This window comes from Fukomys damarensis, unplaced genomic scaffold (assembly GCF_012274545.1).
Source record: "Fukomys damarensis isolate Sample0158 unplaced genomic scaffold, DMR_v1.0_HiC HiC_scaffold_11, whole genome shotgun sequence".
Lineage (NCBI taxonomy): Eukaryota > Metazoa > Chordata > Mammalia > Rodentia > Bathyergidae > Fukomys > Fukomys damarensis.
Window position 1 is genome coordinate 18,981,088 of NW_022900923.1, and position 22,546 is coordinate 19,003,633.

The following is a 22,546-nucleotide window of genomic DNA, read 5'->3' on the forward strand; positions in this document are numbered from 1 at the left end:
ACTTTTACAACAGGGTCTGGGATTTAGCTCAGTGGTTCCAGTGCCTGCCTTGCAAGTGCAAAGGGTTGGAGTTCGATCCCTTGTACCAAAAAAAAAACAACAAAAAAAACAACAAAACAAAAAAACCCAAAACCAAACCAAACAAACAAACAAAAACACTCCAACAACAACCATTTCTAAGAAGGACCTTAATTTAATTAAGTGAAAAACTTAATTTGGAAATTAGAAAAACATACAATGCTCAACCCTACAGCAGAAAAGCAACTGTTATCTATGAGAAAGACAGCTTGTTAAGTCAGCAATGTATTCTCTGCATTCACAGTACAATTACAGTTTTCACTAATAATGAGTAAGGAGTCTCAGAGAAAGATAAAATAATCTCACATTAGCTATATATACCAAATGTTACATACATAATGCCAAGAAAATGATGTAAATACCTGATTTTGGAATTACAGGTCATTTCATTCTCAGGGTAATGAATATCTACTGCATCCTGGATGACTGTGCCATATTCATAGACTTTAATCTTCTTTGTAACCCCAGCAATTGCAAAATAGTCACAATCCCGGTCGAATTCAATACTAAAGGAAAAAAAGGAAAATATTTGATCTGTAAGTCTATTTACCTATGGTTGTGACATTTACAATAACATTTCTAAATCCGGTATTTTCTACTGCTAAAGTAACTCTGTCGACATGGATAAAAGATCTATTTGAATGAAATGCTTCCCAATTATGTCAGACCTCATGCCCAAAATAAGTCATCAAGACATACCACATTTTAAGTACTACCAGAGCTGTATAGATCTACATAATTGTGTGTATAAATGTACTATTGTATGCAAATGTCTGACATGTTTTTCAATTCAGCTATAATAACAATTATAACTTGATGGGGAAAGATTTAATGGTTCAAATAATTTGATATAAATATGTAAAAATTATCTAATTTAATAAATTCTACTTATTTCCTACATCTTGCGGAGATGACAGATTTCACAGTACTTGATGAGTGTCATTTTAATAAATGAGCATATGGGGCTGGGGATTTAGCTCAGTGTTCCACTGCCTGTCTCACAAGCACAAGGTCCCAAGTTCCGTCACTGGTATAAAAAAAAAAAAAAAAAAAAAAAAAAAAGAGTACATAAACTGAACTAAAATAATGCATGGTGACAAAGGGACAGAATATTCATAAAAATGGAGACACTAAATTATCTTTATTTTTTCCCAAATCCCTTTCCCCAAATATGATCTCCCTGAATTATAAATCCCTAAAACACATTTCTTAGACCACAAACAAGCAGTGGGAAGGCAAATATCTCAAAATTTCCCTTCTTTTTTCTCAGGTTAATTCACTCTTCTTGCAGTGACTTCTTAAAAAAAAAACAAAAACAAGTTCTGAAATAAGCTACTTCAAAGCAAAGCAGAGAATATCACTAACTTTTGTAGAACTTAACTTGCAGCCACAGCAAAACTGCATTGCAAGATCAGCTAAAATTCCAACTGGCCTCATGGAAATGAAAGTTGAAGTGAATCATTACAAACATTATTTCTCAAAATAATTTAAGTATCCTCTCTAGAAATTTACCTATAAGGCTAGAGTATTCATAAGAATTCGAATTCACCTATAATTAATTATATAATAGCTAATATTCATAGATCATTCACTACTTAACACTGAATGTATAAATATATTTAATTCTCTTAACATTACAGATTAGAACAATGAAGATTAGACTGTCACTGGAAGTTAGCAGTGGACAAAATGGTATTCAAAAGTCAGATGGTTTGGTTTGATAGTTGATGTTATTACAATGTTAATCATAAGTCAAAGCTCTTTTTTACAAGGCAAAATGAAAAGTGCAGTGGGTAAAGGTTTAAAATATAATAAACAATGTGAATGTATCTTTTGAACCTATATATGTGTCCTATCCTTCTGAATGCCTACACAGTGTGTTGCATATAACAAGGATTCACTAAGTACATATAAATACAAAAACCTACACATTATTTATGGATTATCTGTGATGTAATTTCACAGAACAGTTAATAATTAGTTAATAACTTAGTAAGAAGGATACTATGCTAGTAATAATGGACAAAAAGGGAGGAGGATCGATATGAGTTCAAGACTAGCCTGAACTAAGCAGCAAAAACCCTTTCTTAAAATTTTCCTTAATGATACATTGAGACACTCAGTTTATAACTTTAAATATTCCATGTTATATAATTTTACAAGAATTCCATTCAGTTAAGTGTTACTGACTATAACGCAAATCAGCAAATGTTCTTTCCAATAATATATAACAACACAGCAATGCAATAGATTTATTTGTACAACAATCCTAATTGAACTGCTGCCTCAGCTCCCATTTGGTATGTTGTGGATTCTACCACAGTATAAATATTCTGATACCAGCTAATAATCCTAACTCATTTATACTCACAGCCTCATGTCACTGGAGGAGAAATAATACTGTATCTGGTTAATGACAGTTATCAGCAATGAATTCATGTTTTTAACTTTTCACTGAGACCTCAAGTGAGAAAGTTATATCATCCCTACTTTTCTTCCAACTATAAACAAACACAGCATTCCAATCATCAATACCATTCCAACGTTTACCAGTAAAAGCAAATCATTAGAAACAATATGCCATTAGCAAACTATTAGTTTTTAACATACAAAACTTTAGACACTATTCTATTAATAGTTCAAAGAAACTAATCCATTAATAATTCAAAGAAACATCTGGGAGAAAACTGACACATAAATAAAAAAGCTATCTGTTAAAAAGGTCTGATACGATGGCCTAAATAAGTTAAGGCTATTTTATTTCTTCTGTCATTACCTTGTTTTCAAGACAGCACTCTCTTCTTTTCTTGCAATACAAGTTATTATTAAGCTTCATTAGCTCACTTTAACTCTTAAATCAAATTTTGTTTTGATTTCATGTATTTTCTTACATTTTGGTAATTTAAAAATATTGTGGGATATCAAGGATCTTATAGTATTCTTTTTATTATTTTGAGGCATTGTTTTAATGATTTAAGAACAAAATTTCAATAGAAATACTGACAAAAAGTATAAAGAGTAATATTATCTCTAGTAAATTTTAATTAAAAAGAAAAGGAAAGTTGCCTTTCTAAAAAAGACAGATACTTCTACATCATTAAGACTCAGCGATTAAGTACCTCTAAATACTGAACCACACTCTCTCTACCTCCATTATCTAGTCTCAAGGAGAAACATAATGAAACTCTAGAAACAGATCATAGAATAATTCAAACAAGCACTGAAGTTTTTAGGTAGAGTATTCCATAGTTAATTTCACATGAATGGCCTCTTATTGTACAACACAGTTACTTTAACAGCTTTTATTATCAAGTCCAATGACACAAATGGAGTATAAAAGTTTAACAGTGATTTGTTAAACTGAAACAAAATCAAACGTAAACAAATTAACTGTAATGTATCTACTTATGCAATTAAATTCAAGAAAATTGTAAGACATCTTGCTACTGTTACACAAAGTTCATTTCTGCCATCTGCTACCAACAGTGATTACTAAAACCACTAGTTTATAGAAATGTACCGCAATAATAAATTCAATTTCACAATATTTGTTTTTAATTTCAAAATGCACAAAATAAATTACCAATAAAAGAACTACATACTGTGGACTTACTTTAAACATGAAAATAAATTGCATCTTTCATTCATACTTTGAAATATTTCAAATGTCAAAATGTTTATTTCAACTCATAAAAACATTAATTCATCTATAAGAAACTGACTATTCTCTGTCAAAAGGACCATCATTCAAGTGATTACAGGGCAAGGCAAAGAGATCACACAGGACAGCTGATGAATGCACACCTCCAAAACAACGTGGCACAAACAATGCAAAACCACCCATATACACAGTGAATACAGTCAGTGTTTGTACAGTCCGTCATACTCTTTTTGCAATTATAAAATAGGTATTAACAAAGTGATTTAATATCCCTGAACACTCCAACTCAATTTATGAAAAGCAATTATAAAGAGCAGCTGTTGAGATTCTCATTCATTAAGGCGACGTCATGCCTCAAGATTAACAAGTTAACTATAAAAGAAATAAAATATAGCTTTAGAAATTGAGTATTTTAGTGAAAAGAAAAGAGATCTATATAGAATAGGAATACACGAGCTGGGAACTTAGCTCAGTGGCACCACGCCTGCCTCATAAGTGCAAGGTCCTGAGTTTGATCCCCAGAACAAACAAGCAAGCAAGCAAACAAACAAAAAACAACAAAAAAGGATAGAAACACAGATAAAGTTAAGAAAAAAAATTGCTGTCATTCAACTCACTTTCTTCCATATGAATCAATACTAATAGTTAAAATTCTATATATAGTATTTACTATGTTTCAGGTGTTGTTTTATTTTATTTGTTTACTCTTTTGGTACCAGGGATGGAACTCGGGTCCTTGTACTTGGGAAGCAGGAAGCAGAACCACTGAGCTAAATCCCCGGCCTTCAGATGTTGATTTAAGCACCACACATAAACTCAACATCAAATCATCACTATACAGATACAGAAATCAAGGTCTATTAGATGTTAAATAATTTGCCGAGGTTGTATCAGATAGTTCAAGTTCAAGGAACATATTTTGAGTACATGTTCTCAATTATTATGCAAAACTGAAATTTTAACAAAAACAATAGGTTCTTTAAAGCACGCAAACACAAATATAAGCAAGAATAACAAAAATAACACATTTTATATATGATAATGAATAATTCAATGTGTAAAAGTTAAACATAAGGGAATGAAAGGATAAGGTAGCCTGTTAAGTTTTATAATTAGTAGGAAAGTTTATACATAATATAAGGAAGTATCAAATGCTAAAACAAAATGTTTATAAGGGAATTCAGAAGTCAACATTTACTGGAGGCCCATCAGAACAAAGCAATGACGTATAACTATTCTTAGCCATTAAATAAATATAAAGAGGGCCTGGTATCTGCCAGATAGACACTGACCTGGCCGATAAAAACAAACAAACGAACAAATGTCCTTGTCAAGCTCAGTGGGTGACACTGCTGAAGAGCTCAGTCTGGCCTCTGCTCACAGCAGGTCACCATGTTCTAACCTCTCTGTTCCACGAAGTCAAAGAACAGCCAACCACTCTCAGTTCCAGGACACATCTGTACCGCTGCCAGGTCCAAAGAGCCACATTGTCTGTCCCTAGACTACTTAAAATGGTGACTCTGCAGATCAATGCCTAGAAAAAACCTTTGACACGTTGGCAACCCCTTCCCTTTTTTTTTTTTTTTTTTGCCCTGACACCCTGAATCCTCTTTCAGGTTCAGCCCACTTGCTGCTTGCCCAAGCATAATAAACAGTCTCATGGCTCACATAAAGCCTGCCACGGGTAGTCTCTCTGCCTTCCTTGACCCTGATATAGTCCTCCCTATAAGCAACCAATGATTTCAGTTTTGTGTGTTTATTACAGATTTTCTTTGCACAAATGACTATGCAGGAATTCCTATTTTTAATCAAACACATGGATGACATCATACATTATTTGATTTATGCTATGCTGTTTCTACCCTCACCTAGTAGCCTATCATTTTGTAGCAATATATATTAGAGCTACCCTTATTCTCCCCAGTAGGTGCACAGAATACCATCATATGAACGTATTAATCAGTCCATTAAATGACATACAGATGCTAGTCTTTTACTGTTATACAATGCTGCAGTGTCATTTCCCACATATTGAAGAATGCTCTTAAATATGTTCCTAGAATATAAAGCATTAGACCCAAAATTATATACATTTTAATACTGAGTAAAAGCCAAACTGCTCTCCACCTTTCAAATCATTTCAATTTCTTCCCTAGCTATTCTCTGTAACTTCTCATGCTAACTGAAAACTGCAAATATGTATGTACTGCTTTCCCTGAAGCCTTCCTACATGTAATATTCATATACACCTCTAAGTGGAGTCAGTGTCCTTCTTGCTATACAAAACTTTCTTCCATCCATCTTCCCTCTGAAATGTCCTAGGTCAAAAATCTCCTATAAAAGATACTACCCAACACGTCTCTCCTTGTTACTCCGATACATTCCTGGAAATTTTAATTTTTAGCTGTCACTTTCTCCAATTGTACTCGTCATAATTATTTTTTAATAATTCTTAATTATTTCAATAACTATACATTATTCTAAAATCATAATCACTTTCATTTCTTGCTCTCAATGATCTCTCACTTCCCATTTCTACTCCGCACACCACCACAATATTCTTTCAATACCAATAACTTCACCTCCATAATCTCAATTTAATCTTCTGACAGCATTTTCTGATAATCACTTCCATTCTTTTTTTAATTTGTAAAAAAGTTTATGTTTTAGCTTTTTAACACAATTTAAATTTAATGGTACAATGTAGATATACAATACCATTACATTAATCATTGGGATCTTGTACATATCTTGGTTATTTTTCCCCATTTCCCCTGCCCTCTCTTAACCTGCTCCACCCTATTTATAAAGACTTTGTTTCCATGCTTTTCCTTTTCCCTTTTTACCTATCCCCTACTCCTTTTACCTTTTCTTCCTATTACACAATATCAATTATACATTTTGATCCTTGTTTGCACTTTTAGAATCTCACACCAGACAAACTATTCAGCGTTTACATGTAGGTCCTATTAATTTCTCTTAAAAGTGTGGCCAAAACATGCATCCACTTAGCTATTAAGTTTGTCTTTATGGCTGAGTAGCACTCCATTTTATATATTAAAAACAAACAAACAAACAAAACCCCACATGGGCTGGGGATTTAGATCAGTGGTTCTGCTGCCTGCCTCCCAAGCACAAGGATCCATGTTCGATCCCTGGTACAAACAAACCCACATTTTTTTTGTCCAGTCTCCAATTGATGGGCAATAGGACTGTTTCCACGTTTTAGCTACTACAAACTGTGCCACTATAAACATGGGTGACCATATATCATGTGGTATGATTCTTTTAATTCTATTGGGAAAATGCCCAGCAGAATAGCTGGGACAAGTGGGACTTCAAATCCTAGTTGTTTGAGGTATCTCCACATTGATTGCACCAGTCTGCACTCCCACCAACAATGAAGAAGGGTTTTTTTCTCCCCACACCCCATCCAGCATTAGTTACTGGTTGATTTCTTGATAACAGCCATTATTACTGAAGTGAGATGGAATCTCAGTAGTTTTCACCTGCATCTCTCCAATGAACACTGATGTTGAACATTTTTTCACGAATATTTGCTGCTTTTACTTCTTTGTCTGCTAATGTCTATTCATTTCAGATGCCCATTTTTAAATTGGGTCTTTATATTTGGAAGGTCTGATTTTTTTTTTTTTTAGTTCTTTATATATTTTAGGTAGACCTTTGTCTGAGGAATAGCTGGTAAAAACTTTTTCCCACACTGTGGGTTGTCTCTTAGCTCTGATGATAATTTCTCCTGCAATGCAGAAGCTTTTAAAGATGAGATCCCAATTGTTCTTTGTGCTAGTTCCCATGCTACTGAGGATTTGTTCATAAAGTCTTTTCCTATGCCAATATCTTCAAGAGTTCTAACTTATCTTATAGTAAGTTTAGTGTTTCATCTTAATATTTAGATCTTTAATCCACTTGGATTTTAGTTTAGTGCAAGATGAAAGATAGGGGACTAGTTTTAATCTTTGATGAAATCTAGTTTTTCCAGCACCATTTATTAAAGAGGCTATCTTTCCTTCAGGGAGGATGGATAGCTGAGTATGTCAGGAGTTGTTTCTACATTTTCTAAATCGTTCCACTGATCCTTGTGTCTGTTTCTTTATCAGAACTATGCTGTTTTTAATCAGTGGCTTTGTAGTATAGTTGCAAGATGGGTACTGTGATACCTGCTGCCATGTCTCTGTTGCCTAGAATTGCTTTTGCTATTCTAGGTCTCTTCTGACTCCATATGAATTTTTGGATTGTTTTCTCTAGTTCTGTGAAATATACTGTTGGGATGTCATTCAGGATTGCATTGAATCTGTATAGAAGTTTTGGAAGTATGCCATTTTCACCATATTGTTTCTTCCTACCCAGGAACAAAGGGATGCCTTTTTGTTTTCTTCTCTCCTCTTTGATCTTTTCCAGAGTGTTGTAGTTCTCAATGCAGAGGTGTTTTGTTTCCTTTGTTAAATTGATTCCTAGACATTTCATTTTTTTTTTTGATGCTACTGTGAAAGGGAGTGTTGTCCTAATTTCACTCTCAGAGAGTCTGTTATTTGTGTACAAGAAGGCTATTGATTTTTGAGTGTTTATTTATTGTATCTAGGTACTTCACTGAGTCTGTTAATTAAGTCTAGAAGTCCTTTTTTTCTTTTTTTTTTGAGACAGAGTCTCACTGTGTAGTTGAGACTGACATGGAACCATGTAGCCCAGGCTAGTCTCAAACTCACAGTGATCCTCCTGCCTCAGCCTCCAGAGTGCTGGGATTACAGACAAGCGCCACCACACCCTGCTAAAGTCTAGAAGTTATCATCAGCAATTAATGACCATTTAACTTCTTCCTTTCCTATCTTTACTGCTTTTATTTCTTTCTCTTATCTAATTGCTGTGAGAAATGTTTCCAAACTATCTTGAACAGAAGTGGTGATGGGGGCATCACTGTGTTGCTCCTGATTTTAGTGTGAAGCTTTTCAGTTTTTGACCATTTACTATGATGTTGGTGGTTCTTTTTTCATAGATATAGCCTGTATCAAATTGAGATAGGCCATCTATTACAATTTTCTGCAGGTTTTTTCTTTTTAATCATGAATGGGTGTTGAATTGTCCGATGTTTTTCTTCATCTATTGAGATGATCTTTTTTTGTTGTTGTTCTTGACTGTTAATATAGTGTATTACATTTACGGATTTACATATGTTGAACCATCCTTGCATCCCTGGAATAAATCCGACTTGATCAGAATGTATGATCTTCTTCATGACCCTCTATATTCTGTATGCCAGTATCTTATTGAGGATTTTTGCATCTATGTTCATTTGGGAGAATGGCCTGTAGTTCTCTTCTTTGGTTGGGTCTTTCCCTGGTTTTGGAATCAAAGTAACACTTGCTTCTAGGAATGAATTTGGAAGTATTGCTTCACCTTCAATTTCATTGAAAAGTTTTTAAGTAGCAATAATTACTCCCTAAATGTCTTATAGAATTCAGCAAGGATGTGTGTTTTTCTTTGTTGGTAAATTTTTAATTACATTTTCAACTTCACTGACTATAATTGGGGTGTTTAGAATTTTTTTATCTTCTTCATTCAACTTGGTAATTCATATGTATCTAGCAATCTGTCCATTTTGTCTGTGTTCTCCACTTTATCAGAGTACAGGTTCTCAAAGTAGGTATTGGTGATGCTCTGGATTTCTGCTGGATGTGCTGTGATTTCACCTTTTTCATTCCTAACTTCATGGATTTGAAATTTTTCTTTCCTTTTTTTTTTCTTTTTGATAAGGTTGGCTAAGGGTTTATCGATTTTCTTTCAAAAAACCATCTCTTTGATTTGTTTGTTTTTTTTTTTTTTGTATCATTCTCTTAGTCTCCATTGAATTGATTTCTGCTTTGATCTTTGTAATTTCCTCTTGTATGAGCTTTGGTTTTTGTCTTGCTCTTTTTCTACGAGCTTAAGATTCAACATTAGGTTGTTTATTTCAGCTTGCTCTGTTTTCCTTGTGTGGGAATTCACTGCTATGAATTTCCCTTGTAGAACTGCTTTCATTGTGTCCCATAGATTCCTGTATGTTGTACTGGCATTATCATTTATTTGTAAAAACTGTCTAATTTTTTCTTTAATTTCCTCTGTGACCCATTGGTTGTTCAAGAGTGTTACTCAATTTCTGTGTGTTTGCCAAGTTCTTGTGGTTTCTTTTGCTATTGATCTCCAGTTTAACTGCACTGTGGTCTAATAATATACAAAGGATAACTTCAATTCCCTTGCATTTAAACATGTTCATATACTACTAGCTCATAGAACACTTCCATTCTTTTAAGTGGACTCTCCCATAATCCTTTAAAGGCTGTCAAATCTTATATAGCCACTTTCTTCTTTACACTCAAATTATATGGACAATAATTACCACTCTCTCACAACTCTACATTTTTTAACATTTTCTATCTCTTATTATTATTTTTTTACTTCATTTTCTTAGCACAATTCTTGTATTAGCTAAATCTCTCAAGTTATTCTGCACTTGAACTGGCACAGCTGAACACAGCTAGAGAAAAATACATACAACCATGTTCTCTGGTCTTTTGAATTTGTAATCACTATCCTCAGAGTGGGCACTCAACACTGTGGAGCTTCATAAGAAATTTCCCTTGTCTGTTGTTTTACTGGTACAAAAAGTTTCATATTTTGTTCATTCTTCAACTTCCCCTCATCCTTTATAATCACTTTTAGCATATTATACTGCTCTTTGACTTACTGAAAATATCTGAAGTACAAGATAATTTCCAAAAACTCCTACTACCCTATCTTTATTTACCAGTATTTATATTAAATACACACACACACACACACACACACACACATACACACACACACAGTTATATTTCTATTACTTCTCTTGTCATTGTGTGGTGGATTAAATAATGCTCAACTTGGAACACCCAGCTGAACTGTGTAAGTGTGGTTATGGGTGTAGAGGACCCACCTGAGGATTGTTGCCAATGACACAAAAAGAGATCTGGAGGAGAAGATTGTGTGCTATTGATTTTCTTGCAGAAGTTTGCTGTAGCTGGATTTCCTGATGCGAATTTGGCTATTCTTGTGAGAGCAGGAGCTCTCAGGTCCTCACTGTTCATGGGAATGGCTTCTGTTCTTCTCAGGGGAGCTCTGATCTTAACTGTGAGTGTTGCTTCCTGGCTCCAGTGTAGAACCCTCCACCTGGGGATACTTCACCCCTCCAGTGCAGGTTTTCTAGCTTCTACCACCGGCCTTTCCAATGCAGATACTCAATACAGACTTGCATGAGGCATTGATGTGTGTTCCAGGCGTTTGGCGGGACTCATAGAGGACACTGATTTGGACTCTAGGCTTTTAGCTGGACTTGTGCGGGACATTGCTGTGGGATCCAGCCCCTTGACTAGATTCTTTGGGTCTGTGGCACTCCTCTGCGTTTAACTTTTTTGGCATTATTTCTATCTACCTACCACTTTTACTTTTCTAATAGCAGAACTCTGCCCAAAATAAACAAAAATAATGAAAAGTTGGGAGTATGAATTTTGCCCATACTTACTTCAACTGACTCCCAACTTACATTTTCTCCAAAATCCAGCTTTTACCTCTACCACTGAAAATGCTGTTATGAAGGTCAAAAATGACCTCATTATGAAGTCTTACCTTCCGTGAATATAAACAGCAACATCAATGTCTCCCTTCTCAAAGAGGTAATTTTTTGTCTACTTCATTAGCAGCTAGATTCTTTATACTTTGGCCACTCCTCATTTTTACTTTCACTGAAGTATCCCACATTTCTTTACCTCAACTCGTTTTTATTTACATGAATTTCTTTGGTGATCTCATTTGGTCTCATGGTTTTAAATCTATACACTGATGGCTGTAATGTGTTTGTAGTCCATCCCAGATCTCCCTCTGCACTTACACTCTCCTGTCTCCTTGACAGCTCTAATTTTAATTATGCATCTATCCTGTATGACTGCCCCGCCAAGCACTTTTGTCATCTTAATTAACCACATCTGTCTTATTAAGTAACTTTAACAATAAATGTTTCCACTTAATCATAAAAATATATCCAGAATCTTAAGCAGTCCTCACTGACTTCTTATTCCATTTGGGCTGCTGTAACAAAATACTTTAAACCGTGCAGCTGAAAACAAATGAAATGTATTTTTCAGTTCTGGGGACTGGAAATGTAAGAGTAAAATCCAGATTTGTTGTGCATTTAAGGGCCCACTTCCTGATTCATAAATGATCATAAATAGTAGAAAGGGTGAGGGATTTCTTTGAGGCCCCTCTTGTAAGGGCACTCAATTCCATTTCCTTCACAATCTAATTATTCCCAAATACCTAGCCCAGTGTGTGTACTCCTGCCAAATACCCTCATACTGGAGATGTTTTACATATGAATTGGGGCCTGGGGGAGCAACATAAATATTCAGACCACAGCAAGGTATCATGGCTATCATTCTCCAATACTGAAGTCATTATATTTCTTGTCTGCATTATAATGGGCTCTTTTCTAGTACCTCTGCTTCTATATTTGTCCTCTTACAGTTCTACAATCTATTTTTGTGATGATCCATTGATTGTGTCAGTTTGAGTAGTTCAGAGGAGCTTAACTAAATAGGCTCAGCAATTCCATGCAGTAGGGTGTGGAAGACCTACCCTAAAATGGTTCTTGGCCTACACAGTATAAAGGGGAAATTAGGAAACACGGATCTACTTCTGTTCCTTTGGAGGAGCTCCAATCTTTGCCTTTACCTTGGATTTCATCTCCTGGTTTCTAGCGCAGACTCTGGCTTCCAGTGCAGATTCCACAGGGGACACTGCAGTGAGCTGCAGACCTCTGACTAAATCCTTCAGTCTCCAGTGTACAGACAACCCTCTGCACTCTCCCTCATTCGACTCTGTGGGTGGCCATTGTAAGCCAATCTTGTAAATTCATATAAATTTATATATATATATCTTGTGTTATATGTTCCTCTGGTAAATACTCTAGTAAATATTGACTAAATTCTCAATACAAGTAACATTATCTTTCCATTGGTTCAAATCCTTTAATGTCTTCATACAATAACCTCATGAAAAAGGCCAAGTTATTATAAAATGGTACATGCCTCCCCTCATTCTAAGGTTATTCTTCTTGGTAAACCTAAGATACTACAAACCTACGACCACCTCAAGAACACAGCACATGACATTTGCTGAGCCTGGAGTATTATTTTCCCAGTATACACACAGCATATTCCCTCTCTTCCTTCAGTTCTCATCTCAAATGTTAAGATTCACACTCTCCTCTGCTTTTCGGCATCATTTTGTTGTTTTATTTTTCCCATAGGATTTAAAAACCTTACATTCTGTATATTCTTTTAATACTCTGCCAGTTCTTTTTCCACAAAATATTCAATCCATTTGGAATTTACTTTAAAAAATAAAAGGACAGTCATATAAATGTTTATCTTTTTAGATCATTATCTAGGTATCCGATTTTCCCCACTCATCCAGAATTACACAAAGGTTGAAATTGGCTCTCAGGTCTTAGTTTAATTACTCTGAATTAATGGCCATAGTTGATTTTATTTTACAGGCACTAAATGGAAGTCACATTTTAAAGTCTCTTTATTTTTATCTGATTATTTTTATCAGCTGGGTTGTTTTATTTTTAATCCCATAAAACCATAAGAGCTAGCTTTAAAACAATTGCTTAAAAAACGAGAACCAAGACTTGTCATGTAGAGGTACAAGATTCCAACAATGAATATAACTGTACTGTATCCCTAAAATGTACCAATAAACTCAATTAAAGCTGGAAAAAAAATTTTACTTTCCCTTTCCCTCTGGCTATCAGCAAAGAGCTGCAACAAGTAAAGTACCAAACAGACTGTATCTTGAAACACTGTGGTGAATGCCAAGTGTTTACACTGTGGTAAAATGCTTTTATTCTTAGAGCATTTAAAATTAAACCTGCATCTTGAGGCCCTTAAAAAAAAATCAATATATTGATTACTAACTTCTACTCATTTAAATTTAAAGGAAGTCATAGTTTATATTCACTTAATTTAGTAGTATGTTCTTCATCTGTCCTAAAGCACCTATTCTATGCATGGTATCATGGTATTCTGTGATGAATGGATGTTTATTAGAAAAATGTAGTAACTAACTGTGAAAGATTAATAAAAGTAATCTACAAAAGAAAAAAACTAGGCTTAAAAAACAAAACATATATTTGGTCAACAAATCTGTGATATTTTGTCCGACTTGAAATATGTTTGTATTTAGTAAAAGTAGAATTCAACAGAAAGCTATATGCAAACAAAAGTTTTAATTCTATACTTTTGAAACTGAAGTAAAACATGTATCTGATTTCATAGTTCATGTCCTCTGACAGTACAAAGTGGTTAGAGAATCATAGTATTAAACTGTTAATGTCACTGCTATGATGCTTCATTAGAAAGATATAGAACTATGATATAAAGGCTTATTTCATGCTATTGGGGACTAATCTGGAACAAAGACGTATAGTTAAGGAAAAAGTTCATCATGAATTTTTAAAAATCGTGTCCCCCATATATCAGTTAACAGTGTAGACTTTATCAGAAATCCATTTCCTATTTCCTTATGGGGACAAGTTGTCAAAAATATTGAAGGAAAATGGAAGAAAAAGCAAGATTGGGACAGTTAATCTCGATGGCCAAACTGACTAGCTCCAGATGCCTGGGACATTAGTAAAACACACCTTTGGTTGTGTCACGGAGCGTGACCCTGGGGACTAGATCTGGTCCCTGTCCCTTCCTCTCAGTGTCCTCCCCCCCAATTGCTATGAAGGGAGCAGTTTTGTTCACCATGCCTTTCTACCATGACATTCCTGCCTTAAAACCAGCCAAACACAGAATGAAACCTCTAAACATGAACCAAAATAACCTCTCTGCCTTTGATTTACTGGTGGCAGGTATTTTGTCCCAGTAACAGGAAAACTCACCAGTACATGGACTTATAGCAGGAAAATCACTTTAATTCATATTATAGCAAGGAAGAAAAAAAAAAGACAACTCTGTTCTAAAATTTATATGAAAATGGAAAGGACTTAAAATAGAGGACTTATCTGCTTCAAAACTTTGTATGAAAATCACAGTAACCAAAACAGCATGGTCACAGCCTATGAGTGGATAGTCATGAGCTACATAACAACTGTTGGGTCAAAAATGGACTGTGGTCCCATTAAATTATGCAACCTAGAGTAATCATTACATCTCAGTTTGTGTAAGTATAGTATATGATGAATGTCTTTCTCAGAACACACCTGTCTTTAAGGGATATATATATGACTCTAGATCAACATAACAGAGCAGAGAGTTAAGGGGATTCATATGTCTGATTAATATACTTTAAACAAAGATGTCAACAGAAAAAGATTACCTTTTAAACAAACGACGCATGGAATAAGCAGATACCCATGAAAGAAAAAACACTGAATCTTAATCTTTACCTCATAATCTGAACAAAATTAAATTTGAATAGACCTAAATTTAAAATATAAAACTACTGAAACTAGGAAAGAAAGTACAGAAGAAAAATCTTCACAACTTTGGAGTGAAACATTTCTACAGGACAGAAAAAAATGTAGAAGCTAATAAATTAGAATTCATCAAAATTAAATACTGTACATGTGTTCTTTGAAAGACACTACTAAATAATTCAAAAGGCAAGGCACAAATTCAAAGAAAACGGTAGCATACACATATCTGGAAAAGAACCTGTATCTAGAACAAAGAATTCTCAAAACTAAATAACAGCAAGATCTGATTTAATTATTCACAAAATACATTTGAACAGACAATTCACAAAAGATACACAAATGCCCACTGAACATCACTAGTGTTAAAGGAAAAACACAGAAAAATAATAAGGCTGATATTTTAATAACTGCTACAATAAAGACAATACCAAGAGTTATTGAGGATAATTACAACTGCTGACTGGAATGATAAAATAATCTAATACTTCGAAAAATAGTTTGTCAGTTTCTTAAAGTATTAAATACACTCTACCCTAACTACACAACCCTGCAGTTCTAATTTCTGATACTTACATAAGAAAAGTAAATATAAACATGATTAACCAAAATGAATATTAAAAAGCTTTACTAATAAGTCAAAAGTTTATTAACAATGGTCAAAAACTAAAAAGAATTCTAATGTCTATCAACACAGGGATAAATTATAGAATAGTCATAAAATGTAGTACTATTCAATAAATAAACAAGCTAGTAATACAGTTAATGTTATGAATACATCTCAAAAAACATGAAAAGCTAAAGAAGCTAGACACAAAAAGGGTATTTCTTAGACTTAAATTATGTAAATAATACAGCAGCAAATTAATTTGTCAACCATAGATGAAAATATAGGGTTCTGTAACTTCAGATGTTAGCAACAAAATTGCTGATCATTGTAGGCAAGGAAGAAAAAGAAAGGAGAGAAACCGTAAATGCCAAGTGTTCCATTTTCAGAACACCCATTACAATGGAACATAGTGAATTTTTTTCTCCTCAAATTGTTGCTTGAATTTTTCTAGGTAATGTATGAATTTCATGAGAAATTATAAAAATCTCAATCTTTGGCATAAAAGGATTAATGCAACAGCAAATCAATGGGGGTAGAAAAGCATCAAGATTAGTACCATATAGCTGAGTCACCTCTCCATACAACAAGCTTCTTCAGGGCATGTTTCAGCTATTTGACTAAAAAAAAAATTAATAAAAGCCAAATAGGAAACTGTGCGCTCAGCACACCAGAATCTGTTATTTTGTAAGATATGTAGCTATCATTCAGCCAATGATGTACCTACTAAATGACACATGCAGTGATAGGTTATTACTGGTAAGTAAGTAATGATGAAGCATATAAAAAGAGTCACAAGTAGATCAGAAAATACAGTATAAGCCATGTCTAGAGACTAAACAAATCTAGGTCAAGAGTCAGCAAGCTGTTTCTATAAAAAGGCCAGAGAAGCTTTGAGTTATTTAATGCAACTTTTCAACTCCTAAGTAGCATTGTGAAAGCTGCAACAGAAAATAAGTAAAGGAATAAGCATATCTGTGTTCCAATAAAACTTCAAGTGGTTTGAAAACTGAGTCTCATAAAATTTTCATATGCCATTCACTACCAGTTGTATTATTTTAAACATATGCTATTCTTTCAATGTTTTAACCATTTAAAGGTGTTGGATCTGTTTTTAGATCATAGGTCATTCAAAATAAACAAGGATCACATTTGGCCTATGGGACATACTGTAGTTGTTTTTTGTTGTTCCTGTTGTTTTTGTTTTTTGAGACAGGGTCTCACTGTGTATTCCAGGCTGATTTACTCACTGTATAGTCCAGGCTGGCCTCAAACTTTTGGCTATCCTCCTGCCTCAGCTTCAAAGCACTGGGATTACAGGTGTGCACCACCATACCCAGTATGGACATAGTTGCTAATTACTGTACTAGGCAATATGCTACTAATTTTCTCAGTCAAAATGTTTCCATTTTTTGCAAATAAAAACCAATGCATTTTGAAAACTTATAAATACCAATGATTTAAAAGTAGTACACAGCTAGAAATATTTTTCACATTTCACTTACAGAAATATATATACATATATACAACAGCATATTTGGGACCTATTTGTATATTGCTGTAACACACAGTAAATGCCCAAAAATACTAGTTAAATAAATGGTAGAATTAAAATATAATTAAGACTCCTGAGCCTTTTTATTTGGCATGTAAACCTAGTTACTGGCTGTTTTTGTTACATGAGACTGCCAAAGATTACATTCTGTGAAAGTGAAGTGTTAGCATAGTAAGAAACTTTTACTGAGCAGAGTAGATAGAATAATTAATTTAGACAAAAGGGGAAAAATCTAAACAGTCTATGTGGATAACTACTTTGGGAGCAAACTTCTATTTACTTCAAAAGTTTTAAATGTCTCAAAATGCCTAATGGTAAAAATGTGGGAAATTATGATACCCATAGTAATGATAATGAACAGAAGTTCTATCACTGACAAGTCCATATCTGTTAGTTAACCCACATGCTTGCCTTCTCATAATATGCTACTTTTATAGGGGAGTTCAAAGTCCCATTCTTTTGTCTTGTCACTTCTCTTTAAATTTATGCTATTTGTCCTAATGGTATGCAGCCGTGGTGTCTAGCCATTTTAGAGGGGGTTTCCCTTCTTTTATGATACCTCCCACTCATGTCCAATAAAACTATTAACATTAAATAAACTTTCATGCCTTTTTTCCAATCAATTTATTTCATAGGCCTAGTTATGGAACCCATGAGGTTAGAGGAAAAGTGTTCTTACCCTTCTTAATGAAGTGAAATCTTATTGTCACCAGGCTGGGCCTGAAGGTCCCAAGGCTGAAATAAGGAAGTTAACCTTTTAACATCAGTTTGCAAGTTCGCTGACTCGTGTCACAGAAAAAGAATTTTAGGTAGTGTCAGTAAAACAGACATGAGAAGGCTCATTACAGCTGGAGGTACTGGATGCAAAAAAAAGCAGAGTGTGGGGGCTCAGAGAAACGAAGCACAATACTGTACAGCTGGGAACTGGGGATCTTATGTGTTTGGTGTGGTGGGAATCTGTGGAATTCAATAATTTATAGTCTTAGTCTGTCTGGTGGGTGAGAGAGAATGGCCCACCTATAGTGAAATAATGGTCCAATCATATGGGAAATCCTAAAAGATTCACAGGTGAAAGAGGACAGGTTTGTTGTTTTGGGAGAAAGAAAAAATAAACTAGGCTTGTGTCCTAACATGGTTCTTGTTTTTTAAAAGAACAGTATAAATTTTTAAATCTTGATTGTTTTGGTCTCCTTTCTAGTTTTTATTTCTTCTATCTCACTTCTAAACTTATTAGTTATAAAATGGACAGAAATTTTGCTCATTATCCTTCTTAAATCAATAGCATAGGAAAGAATAAAAGATTAAATTTAAGAGCTAAGTCAATTTCAGTTACTAGAGGTTGAGGCAGAAGAATCACATGTTCAAGGCTATCCTGGGCAACTTAGCAAGACCCTGTTTCAAAATAAAGTTTTTGAAAAGGGCTGGGATATAGTTCCGGACTAGAGCACTTGCCTAACAATCATGAGGCCATAGGTTTTTATCCCCAGGACCACAGAAGGGAGGGGGCAACATGAATAACATATTTATTCAAATTTTACTCTTAAATCCCTCAAAATTGTGTATCTTGTTTACAATGAGACTAGTGGCCCACTTCTGTCAAGATAAAAAGGGTTCTGAAGCAGATAAAGAAATACTGAAGTTTAAAGGTCAATCATCAGTACTAATTTTTAATGTTTACTTTATTAAAGAGCTCAATCTCACATTTCATCACAAATTTCCTTCACCAAAACTCTCTTAAATTTTGAAAGAAACTATGATAATTGTTAGTTTTCTTATCACTGTTCAGCAGCAGAGCAAATAAGTTACATGCGTGATTCATGCCCTCTGCCCTTGGATAGTAGGTTCCTAGCTGATTCCCAACTGGCCCAAAGGCAGAAGGAAGAAATACGAAGGTACATTTGCAATCCAGATCTAGCACATCACAGGAATTTATGGAGAAAAGTATAAAAACGCAATACTGTAATGGTAGATACATGGAATACAACGGTTCAAATCCACAGAATGTACAATATCAACAGTGAACACTACTATAAAATATGGACTGTGGATAATAAAGACGTATCAAAGTAGGCTTGTCAGCTGTAAGAAATATACCACTCTGGTGGGGGATGCTGATGACCAGAAAAGCTATACACAAGTGGGGACAAGGGTATATCGGAAATCTCTGTTCCTTCTTCCCAATTTTGCAACCCAAAATAAGTAAAATTCACTGAATAAGAAAAACTCTGATCATCTCCTAAAAATTAAAATTATAAATATTTTCTATTAGAAGCAGATTTCTTTTTTGTAGCTCTTAATCTAAGGTCACGGTTTTCTCAAGAGTAGCCCCAGAACAGTAACATGAATATAAGATGGGAATCTGTGAGAAATCCAAATTCTTGGCCCCAGCATACACAAAAGAATCAGAAACTCTGGGGTGGATGAAGGCCTAGCAATCCTATTTTAACAAACCTTGCAGCTGATTCTGGAGCACTGTTCTAAGGACAGTGAATATGAAAGGGTAAGAATACTAACATTTACTTAGTATTTACAATGCGCCATGCAGAAAGAGTAATTTCAAGTAAATTCAATTCATCTCATTTAAATAAGGTTAAGCCTACTTCTAGTTCATCTAAGTAACTAGAAGAAATAAAATTGGATTCTTTACAACCACATAAAACTCTACTCATTCAAAGTCAAAAGACTTTTCTAGCCCCTATTTCAATTTAGGAGTTGTACTCTGTAATAAAGCCTTCTCCTAGAAGGCAGTCTATACAATCACATAAAATCCTAGAAGGAAGTCTATACAGTCACATAAAATCCTTACGAGTAGTGTCTAAAAAGGCTAATCAAACACTGTACTATACACCAGCGGGGTGACTGATTTAGCAATAATGAATGCCCCAATATTTTCTTTTCATGAATTTACTACTGATGGATACAACATAATTTTAATGATTTGAGCAAACATAGACAAACATGTTTTAAAATTTCATGAGGTGAAGTGTGTAACAGTTTTGACTATGACAACCTATGTATATAAACTTCAAACCAGGAATTCAAGAAGCAACCATCATTACTAAGTCTAAATTTTGCAGTTTTAAAACAATCCTTGCTGGTGGCCACTGAAAATCTAATGTAAAACAAAATGCAAACTCTCATGTAAGAAGGGTACAATCACTTGTCATTATTAATCTAAAACATTAGGTAATTAAGACATACTTCACTATAGGCCACCAATTTCCATACCATGTTGGCAAGATAATAATTGAGATACAGTAAACAAATGCTGCCACCTTGTGGACTGATCAGTGTGGCAAGAATCAGAATCTAATAGGAAGAAAAACTCAACCAGTCTGGTGAAGCTTTTCTATACAGTAAATATCAACATGAGATATATTTCATGCAATTTACAGAAAGAATAATATTTATTCTATTATTTAATGCACTACATTCAGTATTATCAGTTTTTTCAATTTTTATCCTTTTCCTGAAAAAAAATTCATTAAATTTCCTATTTTGTTTGGGAATTTAAATCCTTTAGAATGAATTTATTAGCAATATTTTGAATATAAATGTAGACACTAACCAGAGGTGTGAAAGCTTAGTAGCTCCATAATTTTCTGGCTATATCATCCTCTTTTTTTTTAACTTACTGCCTAACAATCTTCAAGTTTTCACACCTTGGTGATGAAATGTTAATTCAATGTAACTCAGAGAAAAGAATAGATATTAAGAGGCAAGATGGACCAACTAAAGGTACTTTAAAATATTTTAATTTTAATTGAAATATTGTAACATAACTAACCTTACTTTGAATTATGATATTCCCAGTCTAAACTCTCAATTAGGCTTACTAAGGACAGTAAACTGCTTCAGATATAATAGTGCTTTCATATAAATGTATTATTTATTAGTATTTTTTAAAATTCATGATTATGTTGTTAAAATGGCTTTCATGGAGAAAAAATTTTAAAAATGAGATTTATAACTAGAAGAGACTAAAAAAAGTCCCATGTAAGTAGAAATGTTGTTTTTATAATATGACATTAAGAAGAAAGTTTTAATCTTGTGGGCTTTTTGTTTTGTTTGCTTTGTTTTTGTTTTCTCCTGTGAACATACCAGAACTTTCACACTGAAGTTCATGCTCAACCTCACCAAGGTGCCCAAGCTCGACTCAAATCTGTGACCCTCCCACCTCAGCCTCCCAGAGCGCTGAGATTACAGGTATGTGCCACCATGCTCAGGTTCTTTTAGCTTTAAAAGAAGAGGAAAAGAAAAGATAAATTCAAAATTGTAAAGGGCATTGATGAGAATTATGAGAGCTCCTCAGGGCAGGCGATTTAGCTCAGTGGCACTTGCTCCTGCCTTGCAAGCATAAGGTCCTGAGATCAATCTCCAGTAACAACAACAACCAAAAACCAAAAAAGAATTATAAGAGAGCGCCTAACATGGTACATTTTAGCTTGGGTATAACTGTATAACCACAGTCACATATAGAGAGGTATACACATAAGTTGCCATTATAAATAACCACTGATAATTATTTTTGCCATTTCACATTCAAACTACATTTCTGAAGGCTTAATCAATACATTCCCAACAACAGTTAAGGATTTAAGCAATGTTACTTTGCTGCTTCAAGTGAAACTGTTTCATATACTATTTCTTATCAAAAAAGGCACTAAAATAAGATTGTGAGCTCTCTTGATTCAAGCATCATGCCTAGCCTCCTCAGTGTTACACTTACCTTAGTCCACACTAGATGGACAATGAATTTCTGATAAATGAATTATGTAATTAAATGGACCCCAAAATGTTCTTTATTTTTATATTTTATTCAGTGTACTGCTTAAAACTAACACAATGCTAAAATAAAAACAAATAAATGTATGATTTTTGTCTTACTCTTCTCTGAGCTAATGCATTCAAAGATTTCCCACAATAGTCTCTCTAGCTAAAGATTTAGATTTCAAGATTAATCTTCATTTGCATAAATAAAAATTTTGGCTAAGCAAATGAAAATCAGGCAAGGTTTTAGTAATGTTATTTTTATAAGTTAAACTTGCCAGGGATGGGGTGAAACTTAGTGGTAGATCCAGCTAAACAAACAAACAAACAAAACAAGAAATTTAACTTGAAAATTCCTGATGTGCT

The 22,546-nt window shown here is 34.1% G+C and overlaps 1 protein-coding gene across 1 annotated transcript in view; it reads right to left on the reverse strand.

The window, feature by feature from the left end:
- The window catches only part of Cop1 (COP1 E3 ubiquitin ligase), a 178,275-nt gene that overhangs the window by 70,462 nt on the left and 85,267 nt on the right, over positions 1-22,546 (reverse strand). Inside the window, exon 11 of the mRNA XM_033762106.1 lies at positions 441-584. Coding sequence (XP_033617997.1) covers positions 441-584 — 144 coding nt within the window. The remainder of the gene's footprint in view (positions 1-440; positions 585-22,546) is intronic.